Genomic DNA, 19,022 nt, shown 5'->3' on the forward strand with positions numbered 1-19,022 from the left:
ATTTAATTCTGTTTAGAGTATACAGTTAGAGTTTTCTTCTGCTTCATGTTTTTTTGGGGGGAGGAATTTTCCTCAGTTGAGAAATTCTCTTTTTCCACTTTCTTGTAAACACATGGGGATCATCAGACTAAAATTTTTGCAAATCTAATGAGTATGAAATGGTATCTCTTCGTTTTAATTTTATCTTCCTAGTAGGTAGTGTTGAATATCTTTTTGTATGTTTATTGGACAGTTATGTTTCCTCTTTGTTGAAAACTCTAAGGATAGAGTTGCCATTTATTGAGGTGGAACAGACCTTGGGAGGAGCAGATTTCGGAGGAAGGTCAGGAGTTTGCTCTTGGACATGTTTACAGCATCCAATAGGCTTTTGGATGTGGAAGAGTGCAACACAGAGGATAGGTGAGGGCTAGAGATGTCAATTTGGGGGTTGTTAGTATATAGAGAGTATTTAAAGCCATGAGACTGAAGGAAAGTGCAGACTGGGAAGAGAGTGTAGACAATGAGAAGTCAAAGACTGAAGTCACTATTTAGAGGAAGACTGTGTTCACTATTTAGGGGTCAGGCTGCTGAGGGGGGAGGTGAGGAAAAACCAGCAAAGGAGACAGAAAGCATTGTTAGGGGTAGGAGGAAAACCAGGAAAGTGTAGTATTCTGGAATCCAAGTGAAGAAAATGTTTCTGGGAGGAAGGTGTGATTGACCATCAAGTGCTGCTGGTAGATCCAGGAGAAGGAGGGAAAATAGCCATTGGATTTAGTAACATGGATTTCGTTAGTGATCTTGACTGGAGCAGTTTGGTGGAGTGGAAAGCTAGATTGGTGAGGGGCCAAGTAGAATGGGGGGAGAAGAATGGGAGAGAATGACTGTGGTAAACAGTCAGCCCTTTGAGGAATTTGGTTGTAAATGGAGAGAGAGGTAGTAGGGTGATGGGAGGGACCTAATGGAGAGGGGGAAGTGATGTCACGGAGGAGGAGAATTGCTTTCAGCTGGGTGAGCGTATGTGTCCAGTGCAGTCCTGGTTGGGGTGGCCTTTTTTGACACCAGCATCCCCTTCAGCATCCTCCTGGGAGTGGATGCCCCTGCTGTCCATTCATCTTTCCATGTCCAAGGGCACACAAATTCACTCACTGCCCCTACACAGTTCACTCCAAAGGAGCAGTATAAATGAATTTCTCTTTTGTAATTGGCATCTCCTTCGCCCCAGTCACAAACGCTGCTGGTGTTTCTGCCTTTTCTTTTTTTTTTTCTCGCCCTCTCTGTCTTAAAGCATCCTTTGATTAACTTTGCTAGTCACAAGTAAGTTAGTTTAAATCAGGAATCAGCAATCTTTTTTGTAAAGGACCAGATAGTAAATATTTTAGACTTTGTGGGCCACATACAGTCTCTGTTGCATATTCTTCTTTTTAAACAACACTTAAAAAATGTAAAAACCGGGCTTCCCTGGTGGCGCAGTGGTTGAGAGTCCGCCTGCCGATGCAGGGGACACGGGTTCGTGCCCCGGTCTGGGAGGATCCCACATGCCTCGGAGCGGCTGGGCCGTGAGCCATGGCCGCTGAGCCTGCACGTCTGGAGCCTGTGCTCCGCAATGGGAGAGGCCACAACAGTGAGAGGCCCACATACCGCAAAAAAAAAAAAAAAAAAAAAAAAAAAGAAAGAAAAAAAAATGTAAAAACCATCTTAGCTCAGACTCTAGGATTTAAATTAACTCTCCTGTCTTATGCATTAAGCCCCTGAGCTACTACTGTTCATTACTAGCTGATGCACCCAAAAAAGCAAATGCAAATAAAGTTAACTTTAAAACAAAAGCTTTATTGAGATATATTTTACAGGTTTAAAATGTACAATTCAGTGATTTTTGGTATGTTTGCAGAGTTGTGCAACCATCTCCATAATATCTGCTCTAATCTTACAGCACTTACCTCACCCCAAAGGTAACGTTTTTACAGCTTTGAGGTGTAATTTATATGCAAAAAAATGCACCCATTTTTGAGTGAATAGTTTGAATTTTTTTTTCTTGTTAGTCATCCATTTTATTCACATCAGTGTATACATGTCAATCCCAATCTCCCAATTCATCCCACCACAACCCCCACCCTCTACCACTTTCCACTCTTGGTGTCCATTCGTTTTTTTCTCTACTTTGGTGTCTCAATTTCTGCTCTGCAAACCGGTTCATCTATACCATTTTCTAGATTCCACATATATGTGTTAATATACGATATTTGTTTTTCTCTTTCTGACTTCACTCTGTATGACAGTCTCTAGATGGATCCACATCTCTACAAATGAACCAATTTCGTTCCTTTTTATGGCTGAGTAATAGTCCATTGTATATATGTACCACAACTTCTTTATCCATTCGTCTGTGGATGGGCATTTAGGTTGTTTCCATGACCTGGCTATTATAAATACTGCTGCAATGAACATTGGGGTGCATGTGTCTTTTTGAATTATGGTTTTCTCTGGGTATATGCCCAGTAGTGGGATTGCTGGGTCATATAGTAATTCTGTTTCTACTTCTTTAAGGAACCTCCGTACTGTTCTCCATAGTGGCTGTATCAATTTACATTCCCACCAACAGTGCAAGAGGGTTCCCTTTTCTCCACACCCTCTCCAGCGTTTGTTGTTTGTAGATTTTCTGATGATGCCCATTCTAACTGGTGTGAGGTGATACCTCATTGTAGTTTTGATTTGCATTTCTCTAGTAATTAGTGATGTTGAGCAGCCTTTCATGTGCTTCTTGGCCATCTGTATGTCTTCTTTGGAGAAATGTCTATTTAGGTCTTCTGTCCATTTTTGGATTGGGTTGTTTGTTTTTTTAATATTGAGCTGTGTGAGCTGTTTATATATTTTGGAGATTAATCCTTTGTCCGTTGATTGATTTGCAAGGAGACAACCCATTCTGAGGGTTGTCTATTCGTCTTGTTTATGGTTTCCTTTGCTGTGCAAAAGCTTTGAAGTTTCATTAGGTCCCATTTGTTTATTTTTGTTTTTATTTCCATTACTCTAGGAGGTGTATCAAAACAGATCTTGCTGTGATTTATGTCAAAGAGCGTTCTTCCTATGTTTTCCTCCAAGAGTTTTATAGTGTGCGGTCTTACATTTAGGTCTCTAATCCATTTTGAGTTTATTTTTGTGTATGGTGTTAGGGAGTGTTCTAATTTCATTCTTTTACATGTAGCTGTCCAGTTTTCCCAGCACCACTTATTGAAGAGACTGTCTTTTCTCCATTGTATATCCTTGCCTCCTTTGTCATAGATTAGTTGACCACAGGTGTGTGTGTTTATCTCTGGGCTTTCTATCCTGTTCCATTGATCTCTGTTTCTGTGCCAGTACCATATTGTGTTGATTACTGTAGCTTTGTAGTATAGTCTGAAGTCAGGGAGTCTGATTCCTCCAGCTCCGTTTTTTTCCCTCAAGACTGCTTTGGCTATTCGGGATCTTTTGTGTCTCCATACAAATTTTAAGATTTTTTGTTCTAGGTCTTTAAAAAAATGCCACTGGTAATTTGATAGGGATTGCATTGAATCTGTAAATGGCTTTGGGTAGTATAGTCATTTTCACAATATTGATTCTTCCAATCCAAGAACATGGTATATCTCTCCATCTGTTGGTATCATCTTTAATTTTTTTCATCAGTGTCTTATAGTTTTCTGCCTACAGGTCTTTTGTCTCCCTAGGTAGGTTTTTTCCTAGGTATTTTATTCTTTTTGTTGCAGCGGTAAATGGGAGTGTTTCCTTAATTTCTCTTTCAGATTTTTCATCCTTAGTGTATAGGAATGCAAGAGATTGCTGTGCATTAATTTTGTATCCTGCTACTGTACCAAATTCATTGATTAGCTCTAGTAGTTTTCTGGTAGCATCTTTAGGATTCTCTATGTATAGTAACATGTCATCTGCAAACAGTGACAGTTTTACTTCTTCTTTTCCAATTTGTATTCCTTTTATTTCTCTTTCTTCTCTGATTGACATGGCTAGGACTTCCAAAACTATGTTGAATAATAGTGGTGAGAGTGGACATCCTTGTCTTGTTCCTGATCTTCGTGGAAATGCTTTCAGTTTTTCACCATTGAGAATTATGTTTGCTGTGGGTTTGGCGTATGTGGCCTTTATTATGTTGAAGTAGGTTCCCTCTATGCCCACTTTCTGGAGAGTTTTTATCATAAATGGTGTTGAATTTTGTCAAAAGCTTTTTCTGCATCTATTGAGATGATCATATGGTTTTTCTCCTTCAATTTGTTAATATGGTGTATCACATTGATTTGCGTATATTGAAGAATCCTTGCATCCCTGGGATAAATCCCACTTGATCATGGTGTATGATCCTTTTAATGTATTGTTGGATCCTGTTTGCTAGTATTTTGTTGAGGATTTTCGCATCTATATTCATCAGTGATATTGGTGTGTAATTTTCTTTTTTTGTAGTATCTTTGTCTGGTTTTGGTATCAGGGTGATGGTGGCCTCATAGAATGAGTTTGGGAGTGTTCCTTCCTCTGAAATTTTTTGGAAGAGTTTGAGAAGGATGGGTGTTAGCTCTTCTCTAAATGTTTGATAGAATTCACCTGTGAAGCCATCTGGTCCTGGATTTTTGTTTGTTGGAAGATTTTTAATCACAGTTTCAATTTCATTACTTGTGATTGGTCTGTTCATATTTTCTCTTTCTTCCTGGTTCAGTCTTGGAAGGTTATACCTTTCTAAGAATTTGTCCATTTCTTCCAGGTTGTCCATTCTATTGGCATAGAGTTGCTTGTAGTAGTCTCTTAGGATGCTTTGTATTTCTGCGGTGTCTGCTGTAACTTCTCCATTTTTGTTTCTAATTTTATTGATTTGAGTCCTCTCCCTCTTTTTCTTGATGAGTCTGGCTAATGGTTTATCAATTTTGTTTATCTTTTCAAAGAACCAGCTTTTAGTTTTATTTATCTTTGCTATTGTTTTGTTTGTTTCTATTTCATTTTTTTCTGCTCTGATCGTTATGATTTCTTTCCTTCTGCTAACTTTGGGTTTTGTTTGTTCTTCTTTCTCTAGTTCCTTTAGGTGTAAGTTTAGATTGTTTATTTGAGATTTTTCTTGTTTCTTGAGGTAGGCTTGTATAGCTATAAACTTCCCTCTTAGAACTGCTTTTGCTGCCTCCCATAGGTTTTGGATCGTCGTGTTTTCATTGTCTTTTGTTTCTAGGTATTTTTTGATTTCCTGTTTGATTTCTTCAGTGATCTCTTGGTTATTTAGTAATAAATAGCCTCCATGTGTTTAGCCTCCATGTGTTTTGTGTTTTTTACGTTTTTTTCCCTGAAGTTGTTTTCTAATCTCATAGTGCTGAGGTCAGAAAAGATGCTTGATATGATTTCACTTTTCTTAAATTTACTGAGGCTTGATTTGTGACCCAAGATGTGATCTATTCTGGAGAATGTTCTGTGCGCACTTGAGAAGAAAGTGTAATTTGCTGTTTTTGGTTGGAATGTCCTATAAATATCAATTAAATCTATCTGGTCTATTGTGTCATTTAAAGCTTGTGTTTCCTTATTGATTTTCTGTTTGGATGATCTGTCCATTGGTGTAAGTGAGGTGTTAAAGTCCCCCACTATTATGGTGTTACTTTCAATGTCCCCTGTTACAATTCTTAGCAGTTGCCTTATGTATTGAGGCGCTCCTGTGTTGGGTGCATATATATTTATAATTGTTATATCTTCTTGGATTGATCCCTTCATCATTACGTAGTGTCCTTCTTTGTCTCTTGTAACATTCTTTATTTTAAAGTCTACTTCATCTGATAGGAGTACTGCTACTCCAGCTTTCTTCTGATTTCCATTTGCATGGAATATCTTTTTCCATCCCCTCACTTTCAGTCTGTATGTGTCCCTAGGTCTGAAGTGGGTCTCTTGTAGACAGCATATATATGGGTCTTGTTTTTGCATCCATTCCTCAAGCCTGTGTCTTTTGGTTGGAGCATTTAATCCATTCACGTTTAAGGTAGTTATCAATATGTATGTTCCTATGACCATTTTCTTAATTGTTTTGGGTTTGTTTTTGTAAGTGTTTTTCTTTTCTTGTGTTTCCTTAGAGAAGTTCCTTTAGCATTTGTTGTAGAACTGGCTTGGTGGTGCTGAATTCTCTTAGGTTTTGCTTGTCTGTAAAGCTTTTGATTTCTCCATCGAATCTGAATGAGTTCCTTGCCAGGTAGAGTAATCTTGGTTGTAGGTTCTTCCCTTTCATCACTTTATGTATATCATGCCACTCCCTTCTGGCTTGTAGAGTTTCTGCTGAGAAATCAGCTGTTAACCTTATGGGAGTTCCCTTGTATGTTATTTGTCGTTTTCCCCTTGCTGCTTTCAATAATTTTTCTTTGTCTTTGATTTTTGTCAGTTTGATTACTATGTGTCTTGGCGTGTTTCTCCTTGGGTTTATACTGTATGGGACTCTCTGCGCTTCCTGGACTTGGGTGGCTATTTCCTTTCCCATGTTAGGGATTTTTCCGACTGTAATCTCTTCAGATATTTTCTTGGGTCCTTTCTCTCTCTCTTCTCCTTCTGGGACCCCTAAAATGTGAATGTTGTTGTGTTTAATGTTGTCCCATAGGTGTCTTAGGCTGTCTTCATTTCTTTTCGTTCTTTTTTCTTTATTCTGTTCTGCAGCAGTGAATTCCACCATTCTGTCTTCCAGGTCACTTATCCGTTCTTCTGCCTCAGTTATTCTGCTATTGATTCCTTCTAGTGTAGTTTTCATTTCAGTTATTGTATTGTTCATCTCTGTTTGTTCTTTAATTCTTCTAGATCTTTGTTAAACATTTCTCACGTCTTCTCGATCTTTGCCTCCATTCCTTTTCCGAGGTCCTGGATCATCTTCACTATCATTATTCTGATTTCTTTTTCTGGAAGGTTGCCTATCTCCACTTCGTTTAGTTGTTTTTCTGGGGTTTTATCTTGTTCCTTCATCTGGTACATAGCCCTCTGCCTTTTCATCTCGTCTACCTTTCTGTGAATGTGTTGTTTTTTTTTTTTTCCTTTGCGGTACGCGGGCCTCTCACCGCTGTGGCCTCTCCTGTTGCAGAGCACAGGCTCCGGATGCGCCGGCCCAGCAGCCATGGCTCCCAGGCCCAGCCGTTCCGCGGCATGTCAGATCTTCCCAGACCAGGGCACGAACCCGCGTCCCCTGCATCAGCAGGCGGACTCTCAACCACTGCGCCACCAGGGAAGCCCCGAATGTGGTTTTTGTTCTACAGGCTGCAGGATTGTAATTCTTCTCGCTTCTGCTGTCTTCCCTCTGGTTGATGAGGCTATCTACTAGTTTGAATTTTAATAAAGATAATTTTAATATTAGCAGAGGAAAATATTCTAAGTAATACTTTTTTTCTCACATAACCAGTAAATCTCACTTGTAAACATTTTCTCCCAAGTGACCTACACCTTTCTCTTTAAATCAGTAGTTTTATAGTCCTGGGGCCAGCAGAATCCGCATCACCTGGGAACTTGCTAGAAGTGGGGCCACCCCAGAAGAGAACCCAGCATTGTGTGTTGTAACCAGCCTTTCAGGTAATTCCGCCGTGCACTAAAGTTGGAGAACCACCACTCTAAGGTCTATCCCTGAGTGGAACTGCTGGGTCATAGGATATGAGAGTGTTCAAGTTTAACGGGTACTGCCAACCCCTTCCAAAGTGGTTATACATGTGTATACTCACCTGCTTAGCAGTATACGAGAGTCCCCATCTTGTTCCCATCTTTCCACAGCCTCACCAATACTCTGGAATATGCAACTTCAGGGCTTTTTGGTTTGTTTGTTTTTTGTCATTCTGACAGGTGTGGCATGGTTATGATCTGAATTGGTATTTCCTCAATTACTACTGAGGTTGAACGTCTCAGATGTCCATAGGTCATTTGAGTTTTCTGTTCTGTAATGTGCTGTTTGGTGTCTTTTGCCTGTTGAAATAAATACAATTATGTAAACAAATAATCACAATGTATTGAAATAATTGCAGAATAAACTCAGAATTCCCAAGAAGAAAGAAACTCAGGGGGAAAGAAAGAAAGTTAAAGAAAGAATTTCAGGGGAGATTATGGTCAAACAGTCCTGAAAGCATAGGGATTTGTCAGGCAGAGTGAGGGAAAGCCATCTATGTGATATGAACAGAACAGCCTGATCAGGGAAAAGCAAGTAGTTTGCTGTGGTGGACGAATAGGATATATGGAGGAAAAGACATATGTAAGGCTAGGAGAAAGGTAGGGAGTGACTAGACGCATGTATTTTAAATTTGTTTAATCTTTTACTGATTGTTGGGCATTTGGGTTATAACTAGTTTGGATGGATTTTTTTCTTTCCTATTATAAATGAAGCTTATATAAACATCTTAGTATATATAGCTGCTTTTTTCTTTTAAATTATTACCTTAGAATAATACATTTAAACTGAAATTATTAGTTTAAAGGAAAGTAGGCATGATTAGTTTCATAATTTCTTACATATTTCAAGGTTACCTATCATTAGGGAAATGCAAATCAAAACTGTGGTGAGGAACCACTTCACCCCCACTAGGATAGCTATAATTGAAGAGACAGACAATAACAAATGTTATTGGGGATGTGGAAAAATTGGAACCTTCATACATTGCTGATGGGAATGTAAAATGATGTAGCTGCTTTGGAAAAGTTTGGCAGTCTCCCAAGAAGTTAAACGTAGAGTTATTGTATGACCCAGCATTTCTACTCCTAGGTTTATACCCAAGAGAGACGAAAAACTGTGTCTACACAAAAACTTGTACACAAATGTTCATAGCAGCATTATTCATAATAACCAAAAAAATAGAAACAACCCAAATGTCCATTGAGAGATCAATGAATCTCAAAATGTGGTGTACCCATACAATGGAGTATTATTCAGCCGTAAAAAGGATGAACTAGTGATACATGGTAAAACCCTTGAAAACATTATGCTAAGGGAAAGAAGCCAGTCACAAAGGATCACATATTTGTATGATTCCGTTTATATGAAAGGTACAGAGTAGGTAAATACATAGGAACCGAAAGTAGATTAGTGGTTCTCAGAGGCTAATCTAAGGAGGAGAGGAATGGGGAGTGACTGCTAATGGGGTTTCTTTTAGTGGGGATGAAAATATTCCAAAATTAGATTGTGGTGATGGTTATGCATCCCTGTGAATATACTAAAAACATTGAACTGTACACTTAAATAGGTGAGTTGTACGGTAATGTGAATTATATTTCAGTAAGTGTTCTTCAAAAAATAAAATGGATAAAAAAATTACCCTCTGGGAAAGATATACTTTTTCATCATCACCAACAGTATTTGGTGTCTCTCGCACAACCTTTGGGTTTATTATATTTGTTCAATTTAATAAGTATATGCCCAAAGCTTCTTTAATTAAATTATAAGTTCCCTCAGTAGAATGTAAGCTCCAGGAGGGCAGGAATTTTTGCCTGTTTCTCTTCACTGCTGTCTCCCGAGAACAGTGCCAGGCAAATAATAGGTACTCAGTAGCATTTGTTAAATGAATACTTTTTTTTTTAACATTTTTATTGGAGTATAATTGCTTTACAATGGTGTGTTAGTTTCTGCTTTATAATGAAGTGAATCAGTTATACATATACGTATATCCCCATATCTCTTCCCTCTTGCGTCTCCCTCCCTCCCACCCTCCCTATCCCACCCTTCTAGCTGGTCACAAAGCACCAAGCTGATCTCCCTGTGCTATGCAGATGCTTCCCACTAGCTATCTATTTTACATTTGGTAGTGCATATATGTCCATGTGTCCTCCCCGTGTCCTCAAGTCCATTTTCTAGTAGGTCTGTGTCTTTATTCCTGTCTTGCCCCTAGGTTCTTCATTACCTTTTTTTTTTTTTTTTTTTTTTTTTTTAGATTTCATATATATGTGTTAGCATACGGTATTTGTTTTTCTCTTTCTGACTTACTTCACTCTGTAGGACAGACTCTAGGTCCATCCACCTCACTACAAATAACTCAATTTCGTTCCTTTTTATTGCTGAGTAATATTCCATTGTATATATGTGCCACGTCTTCTTTATCCATTCATCTGTCGATGGACACTTAGGTTGCTTCCATGTCCTGGCTATTGTAAATAGAGCTGCAATGAGCATTTTTTTATTTTTAGTTACTAAGAAAACACTTTCCCCTTTACTGTCTTAATTTCATAGTACATCTGAACTAATTGTTCTTCCTAGCCTCACATTCTTTTTGGAAAGAAGCAGTGTGTAACTAAATGAATTGAATTGAATGTACTTCTGGTGAGTGATCTAGTTCAAGTCCTTTGATCTTATATGCTATTACTTCCTTCTGAAATTTATTATAATAGTAGTTTTCAAATGTTTGACTATGAGGACTCCCTTTTCAAACCAATGCCCACATAGTTATAGTTGTACTTTTTGTATCAGTCAGTGGAAAAACTACATAGTGACAAGAAGCCATTTATATTTTAACAGTGGCCATAGTATCTTCAGAAATTTGCAAAATAGAGGTTCTAATATATGAGACATATACTTATTCATTCTATAGTCTGTGTATGGTGGCTGTATGTATTATTCATGGGCCCATGGCAGTAATTTTGAAAGCCATCAGGGGTTTGGAGACAGTAAGTTGGGCACTATGTAATTATAGTATCAAAACCGAGGAAGACTACTGAAATGTAAATAATAGTATGAAAGTTTATACCCAAATCATATTTTTTTAATTCAGCTCCTAAACCTATCAGTTTCTTTTAAAGACTGAAAAATATTTTAAAAATCAAGTTTATATGTCTTTTAAAATTTACTTATTTGACATTATTTGTTTTAGCAAAAAATCAGAAGCAAACTAAATGTCTAATCATGCTTAATTAAGTTTTGGTATGTTTATCTGATAGAAGTTAGGTGGCAATTGAGTATGATTATTAGGCATTGTAATTCTTATTATCTGACAGTTTTAAAAGTAGGATATATCATCAAGTATTCCTAAAGATGTTGACTGTGATTATATGAACGTAACTGCGATTATATGTACATAACCAACAGCGGAAGTTGGGAAGGGGTAGTAGTGGTTGTGCTCAGATAGAGGAATTCTGGGGAAGTTTTTCCTCTTTTTGAAACACTTATTTATCAGTTGCTGTGTGCCAGGCAATATTCTAAGCTCTTTTCATGCCTTAACTCAGGGATCATGAAACTACAACGCATTTGGAGCCCTTTGGGGCCTGTTTTTTGTGGCCCAAATGGTTTTTATATTTTTTAAGCATTTTTTTAAAAAGAAGAAGATAATGTGATAGAGACCTTATATGGCCTGCAAAACCAAAAATAGTTACTCTCTGGCCCTTTACAGAAGAAGCTTGCTGACCCTTGATCTAATTCATTTTATCCTTACAAGATTCCAATAAGGTGGGTCCTATGAGGAAACTGAGGCACAGAGGGCTTAAATTACTTTTTGTCAGTGGCGTTCACTGTTTTTAGAGCGGGTTGCAGGCCATTTCTACAAACTTGCTAATATTGTGTTTCTTTGCAGTGTAAAAAGTGGATAGTGGCTCACATGTCAAAGGATGGCACGGTCACGCTCTAGATCCCCCAGGTGGAGGCACAGGTGAGCAGTCCTTAGTTTAGCAGCGTAAGCATGGGTTTGGGATGTGCTTCGACTTTCAAATTCACCAGTATTGTTAAGAACCTATTTTAATAAGCTCGTGGACTTGGTTATTCACAGTAGCTGCTTTATAGTGATCGACCTTATATTTCTAGATTCTAGGACCTGACAGCTTTCTTTAATTATGGCTGGCAGCTAGAATTAATCCATAATAAAAGAAATGCAATGGCCACAGAAAGGAAGACTGAGAAACACCTTTGAGAGTGTTATATATTTTGCATCAGTAAGTGGTTTAGAACTCTTCAGTGTATATTCAGTTTAATTATTTTCATAATCAATATGTTTGAAGAAATTGGGAGTTTCCTGTGTCTTCTTCTTCATGGCAGAGTAATAGAATTTTGAACAACTCAATTATAAATCAACTCTCCTCTTTGCTTGTTGGTAGTATCAATAGTATATATAATTAGATTGGAACAATTTAACCAGTTTTTACTGTATACCTGCTATAGGCAGGTTCTGGGGCTACAAAGGCAAATTTGTGTACAGGGCCTCAGCAAGCACGCAGCCTGACTGGGCAGATTGACACCATAGGCAACTATGATACTGTAGGAAAAGTGTTGTGCTACTACTGACTGGGACAAGGTATTCTGGATCCACAGGGAGGGAATAGTTCTGCTTTTGTGGAGGGGAAGGAGGGATACCAAGAAAGTCTTCAAAGAAGAGATGAGATTTAAGGATGGGTAGAATTTTTTTTTCTTTTTTTGGCCTCATCGTGTAGCTTGTGCACTCTTAGTTCCCCGACCAGGAACTGAACCTGGACCCTTGGCAGTGAGAGTGCGGAGTCCTAACCACTGGACTGCCAGGGAATTCTCAATGATGGGTAGAATTTTTAAATGCAGAAAGAGAGAAGAAAAGTATTCCAGTTAAGGGGATGACAAGAGCAAAGGTGCAGAGCTGTGAAAGTGACTAGTACATTTTAGAACTTTAAAGAGGACCACAATTACATACGCAAAAGACAGATCAAGATTTTTCATGTTAATACGGCTTGGTCATGATGCTTGTTCATTATGATTCTCCAATGACTAATCAATCATTTCTTCAACAGTTTTCATTTTGTAGTTCACAAGACCAAATTGTAATGGGGAGGGACTTCAGAAAGAAAAGGGAATGCAAAGAAGCAAATGGCTTGAACATGGAGGGCCTCACAGAGGTCATTTTGTTTCACCCTTTTGTGGTAGGCTCTGGTGAAGGGGCGCAAAAGACCCTGCCAAGCTTAGTGCCTGATTTCTGGATGCCTTCTCAGGACTCTTTGTCACCAACTGTAAAGGGTCTGATATCTTACCCGACTTGCAAGCTAGCACATTAGTGTGTCACAAGGCACTTTTGGATCAGAGACAAAGGCCTTTATTACTCATATGCAGCAGGCGACTTGAGCTTCATGTTCCTGTGCTCCCCTTACCTCTAGTCCCCTGAGGGTGGGCGATGCTGACATAGCTGAGGAACCCGAGCCCCATTAGGGACAGCAAGCAACCCTGCCCAGCCTTTGCCTTGGAGGAGACGTTATCTTGTTATCCTGGACAGCAAGCACATTGGCCCTCTGCCCCTTAGGGAAGCCCTATCCCCATCTTCCCAGGCAGTTTGCCTTGGAACAAAAGCTCAGGAGGCATGCAGAGCACAAGACATCCAAGGAGAATTGTCTCCCAACAGACTCTTTGGGTCTCTTTTGTCCCTTTAGGAGAACTAAAAATAATAGCCACCATTCCAGCAATCTCCTTCAGAAGAAAGGGGCTCTGTACAATAGAACCCTGAGATGAAATATAATATCGAAGCAGTATTCCATGTGAGGTAAGGATTAAAGTAAGAGATTGAGTTTTTCATCAGTCTGGAAGACCTCAGCCTCTGGCTGCCAGCTTTTCTCCTTAGCAGTGGAAGAGATGAAGTCTTCCAGGAAGTCCTCGGAGGCTCCAGTTGCTTCTTCCTGTGAAGAGGTGCAGCCAGCTGGATGACGGAGTTTCTACTTCAGCTAAATAATGCACTTGCCAGTACATCTAGCTTGGTGACTCTAAAGGGAGATATTGGCAAGTCCAGTGTATAAATCCCAGTATGTACGTGAGGAAGATAAATCAGCCTCGTTTCTCGTAGGAAGGACCCAGACATGTCACCAAAAGGAAAGGCTTTTGCTCCTGGTTACTCCAACTCCGTGGCAGCTGCTGCAGAGGGGGCGATAACAAAAGCTGCAAGGGTAGCTGCCTCATTGGTTAGAAGACATTAAACCCTCAGGGAGGAAATTGGAAGATTGGACAGGTCAGATGGGGGGAAAGGTCCCCAGGTGCCAATTTGAACTTTGTTGTGTTCCAAATAGTGTCACTCCTCTCTCTTAACCTGAAGTCTGGGTAACTCAGGCTGTTTCCCCAGATACTCCTAGGAGCCTTCCTCCTCAGTTGGAATGAAAGGCTCCATGTTGGCAATGCTGAGGTATTGGAGAAGGTAGTTACAGAAAGGATGTGCTGTCCCTGGAGAGCATTATAGCTGCATTAAAGCACACATTCACCAAAGTTACAATCTCTGGTTCAACAGCACACCTTTCATTTTATATGTAAGGGGACAGGTCTGGGAAAGAAAACTTATTTATGTTAGTAGTATTTACGGAGGGACTAAGCATGAGGTCCATGTCTTTTTTTTTTTTTTTACATCTTTATTGGAGTATAATTGCTTTACAATGGTGTGTTAGTTTCTGCTTTACAACAAAGTGAATCAGTCATACATACACATATGTTCCCATATCTCCTCCCTCTTGCATCTCCCTCCCTCCCACCCTCCCTATCCCACCCCTCCAGGTCACAAAGCACCGAGCTGATCTCCCTGTGCTATGTGGCTGCTTCCCACTAGCTATTTACCTTACGTTTGGTAGTGTATATATGTCCATGCCTCTTTCTCGCTTTGTCACAGCTTACCCTTCCCCCTCCCCATATCCTCAAGTCCATTCTCTAGTAGGTCTGTGTCTTTATTCCTGTCTTACCCCTAGGTTCTTCATGACATTTTTTTCTTAAATTCCATATATATGTGTTAGCATACGGTATTTGTGTTTCTCTTTCTGACTTACTTCACTCTGTATGACAGACTCTAGGTCTATCCACCTCATTACAAATAGCTCAATTTCGTTTCTTTTTATGACTGAGTAATATTCCATTGTACACATGTGCCACATCTTCTTTATCCATTCATCTGATGATGGGCACTTAGGTTGTTTCCATGTCCTGGCTATTGTAAATAGAGCTGCAATGAACATTTTGGTACATGAGTCTTTTTGAATTTTGGTTTTCTCAGGGTATATGCCCAGTAGTGGGATTGCTGGGTCATATGGTAGTTCTATTTGTAGTTTTTTAAGGAACCTCCATACTGTTCTCCATAGTGGCTGAACCAATTCACATTCCCACCAGCAGTGCAAGAGGGTTCCCTTTTCTCCACACCCTCTCCAGCATTTATTGTTTCCAGATTTTTTGATGATGGCCATTCTGACTGGTGTGAGATGATATCTCATTGTAGTTTTGATTTGCATTTCTCTAATGATTAGTGATGTTGAGCATTCTTTCATGTGTTTGTTGGCAGTCTGTATATCTTCTTTGGAGAAATGTGTATTTAGGTCTTCTGCCCATTTTTGGATTGGGTTGTTTGTTTTTTTGTTATTGAGCTGCATGAGCTGCTTATAAATTTTGGAGATTAATCCTTTGTGAGTTGCTTCATTGGCAAAGGCCCTCTTCCTCCCACCCTCTCCACTTACTGTTCAAGGATGTAGTTTTTGCTTCTTGATATAAACTTAGTAGAGAGAGTAGACAATCAATTGGGGAAACTGTGGGGTCAGTTTTGGGTCTGAGTTTGGATTTATTGTGCATCATAAACTCTTGGAATCTAATTTAATTTCAGAGGTTATGTTCAGTTTTCCAGAGACTCCTACATATTTACTTGTGTGAATCTAGCCCTCCTTCTGCTTATTTCTTACTTGACCATTGAACCTGATGTAAGCTTTTGTTGACTGGCCCTTTTGCCAGAACTTTGCTGTCAGCAATCTTCCAAAATAGATCCTGCTGCATACCTAAGCTGGTCCTCCTCCAACAGGATGGGTGTGCTCAGCTCATTTTGATATGCACATGGGGTACATTAGTTAAGATGAAAAGAGTATGCTTGTTGAATCGGGCGGAAGCATAATCAGACTCCCAAGTGAACAATTTAGAATGCAAATATCACAAATTGATGAATTTAATTTGAGTGGAAGAAGCAGGGAAAAGCAAACGTTTTATTTGGGTAAGTCATGTTAAGACAAACTTAGTCTATTGTCTTTGAATGGACTAAACTTTTCTGTATTTGTTTACATAGGTCTTTATCACCAGTACCTAGAAATTCTGAACACTACAAGCAAAGACCTGAGCATTATGGCTATGAATATAGGAAGGATCCAAAAAGACCTGTCACTTGGAGAATGGACAATGAGAAACATGGACAGAGTAAACCAAGGATTCCTTCTCGTGAAACTCTACATTACCGATCTTATGAACATAGATCATCTTCCCCAAACATAAGAAGAAACTCTTTAGAAAATTTTTATACTTATAAGCCTCCCCAAGTATATTTACCAGGAAGAGGGGATGATAGTAACAGAAGATCTCAGTATATGCCCAAATACTCAGAAGGTGTACTCTACAAGGAGCACCAGAGGAATTGTTATCCCCAGAAAGTGCAAGGAAGGTATTTTCCTGATGACCACAGAGTTAGAGGAAGTGGAAAAGGAGGGAAACCACCTCTGAGGTCAATAGCAGATTCTTTTAGATTCGAAGGACAGTGGCATGAAGATGAATTGAGGCACCAGAGGATACAAGACGAAAAATATTCTCAGTCACTTAGAAGAGGCTCTGAAGATTTTGAGAAAAGGAGCTCTTTTCAGACGAGGTATAGGATAACATTAAACCTGGGTAATTTGGTATAAAGACTCAAGTAAAAAAAGTCTCTTTACTTTGTGGTTGAAGATAACCACCTTGAAAAGCTTTTGTCTAAAAAGATTAAAAGCATTGTAATGTAGTTTTGGTCCACTGGTAGTAGTGAAGTGTTTATTTTTAGAGTGAATCATGTTGATGGCTAGAATATTAAAAAAAAAATGATGCTATTTTCCTAAGTGCCTTGTGCATCTATGAGTTGGCTTCAGGGATTATAGGTTAACTTGCCACTGTGCTCTGCATTTAAAGCCATGTTGCCCAACATTCCACACACATAAATTCTCACTTCTCTCTAGTGCAAGTGTAAACTGCTTTATGTCAACACAGGTATCCTGAGGATCGTGATTTCAGAAAATATGGACACACATCAAAAAGACCTCAAGACGTGGAGAGGTATGAAAACAGAGAGCCTCCCAGGAGCCCGCAGTGGAAGTCCAGGCATTTTCTCCCTTCTTACCAAGAGAAGAAAGATCAATGGAACCTTGGACCCCAAACTCTTCGATATGCTCCGAGGGAATTCCCAGAGACCAGTTCAGCAGCCAAGGTATCCTGTGACTATCGCCACAAACATCGTAAGACCTCAGATGGGGACCAGGACTTTTATGATGGAAGAACTCAGAAGTACTCTAAGGAGGAAGATAGAAAATTCGGTTCTCAAAAAGGCCCTGTAAATAGAGAGTCCGATTGCTTTAATGCTGGAAGAGGGAGAGAGACTGAAGGTGGGCAAGTCAAAGAGCCTTTTAAGCCATCTAAGAAAGACTGCACTACCTGCACTCATTCAGATAAAAGCGACGTTGGTTTGAGACCCTGTAATGACAAACGGAAGGACAAAATAAAGAAAGAAGGGGCTGGCAGAAAAGAGAGCAACTCTTCCCATAACCGACTTGATAAGAGTAAAAAACTTTCTGACTCGAAACCTTCATCTTCCGTTCTTCGGAAGAAATCACTTACAGTTAAAGTAGATGTGAAGAAAACATCCAGGTATTATCTTTGTTTTTTTCTATAACTGTTTCTGCCACCTTTATTTGAACCTTTGAAAATAGAATTAATGATGTGTTTAGAGTTCGAGCTGGGGGGCGGGGATTGCCTGGATTTTTCAAAAAAGCCCTCTAATGGGGATGAATCCCATGATTAGTAACATGGGGTGACGTCATGTCTGTTCGTTTCCACGTTTGTATCTCAAGATGCTTTTTGGGTGAAGGGCATTCTATGGAGTTGTTCCTCTTCATGAATTTACATGTTTTTATGCTGCCAGATTTTCTATATCCACGGATAGGCTGGGTGGTGCTCAAGGAGACCCGTTCCTTGCTTAGTTTCTCAGAGCCTGTTGCCTGAAATTCAGAGAATTTTTGACCTGGAAGGGACCTTAGCAGACCCTGATTTTATAGAGGAAGAGATTGAGGCAGTGAGAGATGAAGTGACTTATCTAGGTCCGTGCCTGGGGCTCAAATTCACATGTCCCCTTGTGACTCAAGGAGGTGGATGACTTAATGTGGTTCTTGCTGCCGTCTCAAAAGGAGTGGTGCTCAACCAACTAGCTTCTCCTAGGTAGAGGCAATTAGGCTAGAGTCTAGAAAGAGGCCTATTTATAAGACATTTGGTTTAGCTCTTGATTGTTTAACAAAAATGACTACTTTTGTAATAAGTTATATTCTCCTGCAGTGGATTGCATGCTTTTTTCTATTATGAATATTACCTCTTTATGGATTCTGAGAATAATAAGGCACTGACACTTGGATGTGTCAGCTAAGTCTTTTTGTTACCTTAATACACTACCAGTATGTGAATTAAAAAGTGAAGGACCATGTTGATTTGGTGTATTTATGTTCACCATTGACTCATATCTGTATTTGAATCAAAAACTAGAGGGAACAAAATGTGATGGTGAGGGAGGTAAACCCACAGTCTTTTTTTTTTAAACAGAATATATTTTGCTTCTTTCCTTAAAGTTAGATATGGCAGTCCCCCTCCCTGATATTTTTCTTACATTCATTGTACTTGCAACAAATATTTTAAAATATACATATGTATATTTATATGTACACAGAAAGAATTTATAAATATGATTATATTACAGAAAGTCGGACAAATAGAAGGGCGGGGGAAATCACCCATAATCCTACTACCCTAGGACAATTTTATTAATATTTTAGTACAGCTCCTTTTTTTTATTGCGGTACGCGGGCCTCTCACTGTTGTGGCCTCTCCCGTTGCGGAGCACAGTCTCCGGACGCGCAGGCTCAGCGGCCATGGCTCACGGGCCCAGCTGCTCCGCGGCGTGTGGGATCTTCCCAGACTGGGGCACGTACCCGTGTCCCCTGCATCCGTGTCCCCTGCATCGGCAGGCGGACTCTCAACCACTGCGCCACCAGGAAAGCCCTACAGCTCCTTTTGTTGTTTTTCTATGTATACCTGGTTGTCATAATGTTGTATTAATAATTTTGTATTCTATTTCATATAATATGTCTTAAGT

General features: G+C 39.5%; 1 protein-coding gene across 17 annotated transcripts in view; it reads left to right on the forward strand.

The window, feature by feature from the left end:
* Positions 1 to 19,022, forward strand: part of BCLAF3 (BCLAF1 and THRAP3 family member 3) — an 81,400-nt gene that overhangs the window by 18,106 nt on the left and 44,272 nt on the right. For 12 of the 17 annotated variants that reach the window (XR_009538384.1, XR_009538385.1, XR_009538382.1 and 9 more), the window contains 4 exons: positions 7,416 to 7,524; positions 11,490 to 11,564; positions 15,936 to 16,505; positions 16,877 to 17,530. Coding sequence is in view for 14 of the 17 variants with exons in the window: in XM_060136868.1 (XP_059992851.1) it covers positions 11,524 to 11,564; positions 15,936 to 16,505; positions 16,877 to 17,530 (1,265 nt within the window). In the remaining 3 variants the exon portion in view is untranslated. The remainder of the gene's footprint in view (positions 1 to 7,415; positions 7,525 to 11,489; positions 11,565 to 15,935; positions 16,506 to 16,876; positions 17,531 to 19,022) is intronic. The other 5 variants (XM_060136873.1, XM_060136871.1, XM_060136872.1 and 2 more) reach the window with 3 other exon arrangements.

Source organism: Lagenorhynchus albirostris, chromosome X (genome assembly GCF_949774975.1).
Source record: "Lagenorhynchus albirostris chromosome X, mLagAlb1.1, whole genome shotgun sequence".
Classification (NCBI taxonomy): Eukaryota; Metazoa; Chordata; class Mammalia; order Artiodactyla; family Delphinidae; genus Lagenorhynchus; species Lagenorhynchus albirostris.